General features: G+C 35.9%; 1 protein-coding gene across 1 annotated transcript; it reads right to left on the bottom strand.

Moving 5' to 3' along the window:
- Positions 1–448: 448 nt before the first annotated feature.
- On the bottom strand, positions 449–1,937 carry LOC118749150 (xylosyltransferase oxt-like). The gene is made up of 4 exons (XM_036483919.1): positions 1,745–1,937; positions 849–1,691; positions 570–733; positions 449–463 (listed from the first exon to the last, which is right to left on the bottom strand). The coding sequence occupies exons 2-4, from the start codon at positions 1,633–1,635 to the stop codon at positions 449–451; spliced, it is 966 nt and encodes a 321-aa protein (XP_036339812.1). The 5' UTR covers positions 1,636–1,691; positions 1,745–1,937.
- Positions 1,938–6,542: the final 4,605 nt, after the last annotated feature.

The raw sequence follows: 6,542 nt of genomic DNA, 5'->3' as shown, positions 1-6,542 counted from the left end.
TTGTACAAATTTTTTGCATAGCGAACACTCCTATTTTCAATAGTCAAATACACCGATCAGCTGATTACTTGCTAGTTTCTGCTACAAACGATATACATGATTCAAGTACTTCAAATCCATTCTTGCTCATTCTGTTTTGTGTTTTCTATTTGCTTTTACACGTTTCAATTCTGTTGAATTAAAGTTTTTGGTTCTTTAAATGGGAAGCAACGAAAATGCCAAAAGCAAAGCAAGAATGTTGAAAGGACTTGACGGTACAGACGCATGTGTACTCGTCCCTTTTCTTCTCACCCCCTCTCTTCCACATGTGAGCAGAATTGAATTCAATACTTGAACTGTGTAAAAGCAGTCCTAGTTTTGCGCCATGATTCAATAACGGAATCATGGTTTTGCGTTTCTTTACGTTTTCGTTATTTCGCTCTCTGTAAGCGTAATTCTTTAAATTTTCTCATTCTTTTTCTTCCTGATAAGATAGAAAAGAAAAGAAACAAAGCCATTATTTCGAGAACAGAAAACACTATAAGCTTAACCGATTATAAAACTTAAAATGTGTGCGATATCTTACTTACCACATCCACATGAATATAGAAAAAATGTTCTGGGGAGTAGAGCGTTTTAATTAACCGATGAACTTGTCGAAGAGCACGACCATTAAGCGTCAGCAAAAATACTATCCGTACTCGTTCAGTGTCAGGTTTCGTAAATCTCGCTTCAGCCATATGTGACGTAAATTCTTTTAATGGAAAAAAGCATTAGATCGAAATACAAAAGTTGTAGAGATTAGGTCAATTGGGAAATTCGTTTAATTAATTATACGAGGTTCTTAATACTAAATTGTGCACTCGTACTTGCAATTCCAGTTTCATAGACGTTAATAGTTAAATACCCTCCACAACTATAACGCGGGTTGCCGGAGCATTTCATGTTGCATCTAGAATCTGGTAGTTTCGACGTTAGGGGCGGAACATCTGCGCCACAGAAACATTCGGTCGCGTACTGCACTCCTGCATAAGGAAACCCCGATTGAAGACAGAGCCGTATGCATTTTTGTGGAGAATTGCTTGATTTCAAATTTGTAAAATATCCCGACAGCAATCTATAATCCTTTTCATCCTGAAAGCAGCCAAGCGGGGCATTAGGAGTGTAATTCCCAGCAGGACAGTGAGTGGGCAACTTCTGAGCATAAAAATCGCCCGCCTGGATGGCACAGGCAATACGCGCAATTTGCTTGCGACAGTCATTAGTTTTAGCTCGCTGCATTGCAGAAATAGCTTCCTTGGCAGTAATATTACATTCTACCTCACCGCCACGGGAATCCATCTCCGAAAATCTAAAATTAGCATCGATATTGGGATCATTTTTTATAATTTCTTTATGTCGTAAGAGTGTATTCGCATCATGATCATCTCTGGCAAAATGGTGAATGGCACCTCCGTTGGCTACATACTGCTTTTTACTTTGAGAGGTCGGTGCTTTGGTTTCCAAAAACAAATTTGCATTTGCAGTTATAACATTTGAACTAGAAATGTTTAAAGATTTATAGGCGAGAAATATCTGCACACCAAATATTAAAAGTCCGAGAAGAAAGAATAACTTGTAGCGTCGGAGCCACCGAATGGCAATGTTGTCAGCCATTTCCTTTACTCTGGGATGCACAGCTGGATCAATTCCGGAGGCAAGTGTGAAAAAACCTGCGAAAACGTCAAAGCAAATACGTTCGCCGATCTACGAAAATTCTATATACTTGACTAAAAGGGCTCCTGGTGGCGGCCGAAGAAAATGCACAATGCATGACAGTGGGAAACACGTGGAAATTATGCAGTGTATTGCGTAGGGTTTACTTTAAGCTTTTACTATTTTTAATATTTAAACTATTTCCACATTTTCCTGTAAAATCTGCTACCAAGGCGAATTAACCAAATTCGCCTTGTTCGCAAATAGGTATGAAACTAGGATTGTTGATAATATATCGAAATTTACGATATTTTTTGATACCAATACGATATTATCGGCGCGACATTTGGCTGAACGATAATAACTGATATCGATATTTTAAACACAAAGGGCCAGTGCCAAATGATGGAAAAGAGAAAATTTTGACGGATCAAAGTAAAAATCTGACATTTCTCGTGGTGAATAAGAACGTCAGAATTTTACCTAGCTCATGGGGCTAGGTAAAATTTTGACAGCTTATAACCATGTATACACATAATATGGGTTGGCGGTAATAAGGAGTGAACATGAAAATGAAAGCTGAAACAGCATAAAAAAGCGTACGTTACTTGCAAATTATAAAATAAATATAAATTTTAAGAACTTCAGCAACACACAAAAATAAAGCTTTCGCACGAGCAGTTGTTTGGTTTTTCAACTGTCAAAATTTTACTCTGCATTTGGCACAGCAAAATTCAATTTATTTGTACACCATAGCAAATTTTTCCACCCCGTCTCACCACGGAGAAAAAAGTTACCGATTGGCACAAGCCCAATAGAGAAAATTTTAACGGATGAAAGTAAAAATCTGACATTTCTTGTGGTGAATAAGACCGTCAGAATTTTACCTAGCTCATGGGGCTAGTCGATTTTTTTTTAGCGCGTTCTATGCCATCTTGTTTCACTGGAAAACGAGGGAAAAGTAAACAAAGCAAAGAAAACAACGAAAACCAACATTAGCCAAAATTGTTGTCAGCCACTTTAAACGCACAATTTAGGTAAAATGATGCAACAAAATGCTTTAAAATGTGTTGTCATGTTGAATTAAAAGTGTAAAATGGTGGTGCTGGTGATGTAAACAAACGCTCAGCTGACGAACCCGCTTTCGCAAACTTTTTTCTCAAAACCAGTTACAAATACAACGTCGCGTTCTTACGTGATCTTGTATTTTTGGTTCATGAATACCGCCTGGATAGCAGCAGCGTTGCCGTTTTCACTCTAATCGGACTATTTAGTAGGAAAACTAGGGGTCTTCCTTAAACTCGTAAAAGCCTCGTTAAATATCAATGTTTTCGAGGGGCCGAAATTTTTATACCAAAATGTATGATAAAATAATGAAAATATATGGAAAAAATAATACGCGAATAAAATTAGTGAATTTCATCCTTTTACAGTATTAACTTAGGTTTTATACTAATTTTCGGCATTTATTTATTTATTTACAGTCTACGGAATTCAATTCTACCAGATTAATTAGACTATTAAAATCACAAATTAAATTGCATAAACACATTTAATTTAAACTTATTGATGTTGCGATCAAAATCAATTAAATTTGGCCTAACACATCTAGCAATTGGTTCATTATCACCATAATTGGTAGAGTGCGTTGCCCACTCAAACAGCCAATTATTCTTCAGGTTGCGCGGTGGAATATATAATCTGAGCAAATTTGCAAGATACGTACAGTTAATACGACCATTAATAACATAAAACATAAGTTTAACGTCAAAGCCGACGGACGTGTTTTTTGATCGCTCGTCGAAGTGTTAAGGCCTGCTCAAACAGGCGCGATACGCGGTAACGATATACGCAAAGGTACTCAAACAGGCGCGGTGCAGTATAGTGCGGTATAGCAAGAAACATTATTGCCATGTGACGAGCTCAAATTAACGGCACTATACGCATTCCTCCATCTAAATTTATACATATATTATAAATCTGATTTTCGCGATGGACAGCTTAAGCTCTGAGGACGAAGTATTGCTATTAGCAGCACTTCTCGATGAAGAAAACAAAAGGTATGAATATGCCTACATCTTTGTTTTATCCTGCAAAGTTCTTAATTTATGTATATGTTTAAGAAAAAGAAGATGGGTTCACGAAATAAATTTGAGAAGAAAAGGAGGTGTTGAATTTTCCAGCCTGATGCCCCAACTGCGTAACCACGAAGAAAGATTTTATAAATATTTCCATATTTGCGCTCCATTATGTACGTTTTGCGAAAGAACTTTAAATTCCAGTAAATTTACCGTTCATATTTCTGAGCAACATTGCCAGATTTGAAAAACATTTTTCAAACAAACGAAAAAGTTCAACTTTATTTTATTTACTTTGTGAGAAACAAAACCAAAGAATATCACGTATGTATTACGAGCACTTTTAAACTCACGTTTTTTATCATGAAAAAGGTAGAATTTATAATCTATAGCACTTTTGTAGATAAAATATGTGGTAGAAGTCTAGCTCTAAATTGCAACTCTGCTTACGATATATCTTCTTATAACGCGTGGTGAACGCTGCATGCTGCGGTAGAGTTCTGTACCGCGGTGTACCGCACTTCCAATACCGCGTCTATTTGAGTGCTCCCATATACCGCCATGGTATTTGATACCGCATATCGTACGGGATTATACCGCACCGTGTCGCACCGCGCCTGTTTGAGCAGGCCTTTAAAAGACACGTATTAGTGAGAGTTTAAATTACGTACAGATTGGTACAAATATTTAAAATTTTTAAATATTTTTGTGAAAGTGATGTATACAAATAAACACTATTAATATTATTAAAATAAATATACGCAACCAAACAAACATACGTACACAAAATTTGTTCGCTGTTATAAACAAATAAAAAGTAGTGGTGAGTGGGAGAATGACGGAGTGCGGAAGATGCTGAAAAGGCTCAGTATATCCAGTAAAAAAAACTGTGGTGAAGTCCTTTATTTCCAGAGGTGAAATTTTATGCACCACATAATTTCTTACACGCAGGGTTGCTTTTCAGCACTGATGATAGAAACTTAAGAAATAGTTAAAAAAAATGCATATAGTGCGTTAATTTTTGAAAGAAATACCATATAATGTATGTACTCTGATTAATATTAAAAAATGTATTAGAGCCACCGTTTAATGTTATATTTGACACCAATTAATTTTGCTACTCGGAACGCTCTGCGCATTGCCACTGAATACTTAAAATTTTATCCCTGGTCCTTGTTCTTTCTGTATTTCATCGTGGTGAATTCATATTTCTCAGAAATTTGACAACAAAACAAAATGAAGGGAGTATTTTATTTGCTAATTTTTGCGATTTCCGTTGTTTAATGTAAATTTTATGTCTTTTTAGGATATGTTGAGGCAAAAAAGGCGCAGTTAAAAAATGAAGTTATTAGTATGAAGTAGCAGCAAATGTGCAGCTCAGGCACATTTGGAAAACTATGCCGATAAGCAAGATGGAATTTGGGAAAGTAAGTGCCTGGTTGCAGCATATCTATGTATTAAAAAAGTAATTAATTAAATTAAATTGTGTTTTTTTATCGAATTGATCAAGGCAACCATTAATATGATACGGATTGTTGCACCCTATATTACATGGGGCTATCCAAATCTTAAATCAGTTCGTGAATTGATCTACAAACGGGAAATTTTCAAGCCCAACCATCAACGTGTCCCAAACTCTGACAACTTTGCGATTGAACGCAAATTGCGCAAAGCGCACGATATTCAATGCGTTGATTATTTGGCGCACGAAATATTCACTGTTGGATCCCTCTTCAAGAAAGCCTCCAACTTACTGTGGCCACTACGTTGAGGTTGGTGAATTCGGTAACCGTGAAGATAATCAGCCCTATTCTACATTTCGACTCGAATCGAAATTTTCTCCGTTTGGCAACTTTGGTATTCTGCGTTCCGTTTCCTTTCGATCAATTTTCGAAATTTACGATTATATGTATTCTACATTTCGATCGTAGTTCCGTTTTTCTAAGTTGCAAATTTGTTGACGGAGAACGATTCAATTATTTTCGTGGGTTTAAAAAATAAAATTGTATAAAAAATTTAAGTAAAATATACTGTGCATGATTGTAAAAGTCATAATAAATGAATTTTCTCGATTTCTGTGGTTTCGTGAGCGGTAATACGGGCAATACGAAAAATTGGCTCAAATAATGGCAACCAAAAGGGATGTCGACGTTTTCAAAGTGGAAGTCCAGGCGTTTTTGATTACATTATCTATAAATAAGACTGTGAAATGCACTGAATGCAATCTATTCTTTTTATATAAAATTAATAGATGTATGCACATAGATACATACATACATAAAATGTGAAGTTACATAAAAAAGATGCTTTTATTATTGCACTCGTTTTTACTAAAAGAGGTGCGTATGTTGCCTCTAATTCGATTTGCTATGGAAAGATAAGCTTTGTTCTTCCCCTCCTCCTGACGGCTTACAAAATGGGATTCATTTGCGTTCAAATCTTCCACTGTAGTAAATGCAAATTTTGTGGAGTGCTCAAACAACGTTTATAATTTCACTGACTTTAAGCGATGAATAATACAGTTCAAGATGAATTCCGTATGACTCTTCACTCATCTGAAAAAGATCAAACATGTCCCTAAATCTCCGCCTTTCAACTGCCGCATCAGCAATCTGGGACTCGTTCTTCTCTTCAAGCAATAACGCAGCGGCTATGGATTTCATTCTTATAATTATGTATCCACTTAAATTTTATTTTTAAATTACAGTGATGCTAGGTATATTTAGTTATTTTAAAATACTTACAAACTTTAACTTCATATGCTGCTATAGTTTGGTGGCAAATATTTCT

This window comes from Rhagoletis pomonella, unplaced genomic scaffold (genome assembly GCF_013731165.1).
Source record: "Rhagoletis pomonella isolate Grant_MI unplaced genomic scaffold, Rhpom_1.0 Rhpom_scaffold_00014, whole genome shotgun sequence".
NCBI lineage: Eukaryota > Metazoa > Arthropoda > Insecta > Diptera > Tephritidae > Rhagoletis > Rhagoletis pomonella.
This window is presented reverse-complemented; position numbering and strand designations above follow the sequence as displayed.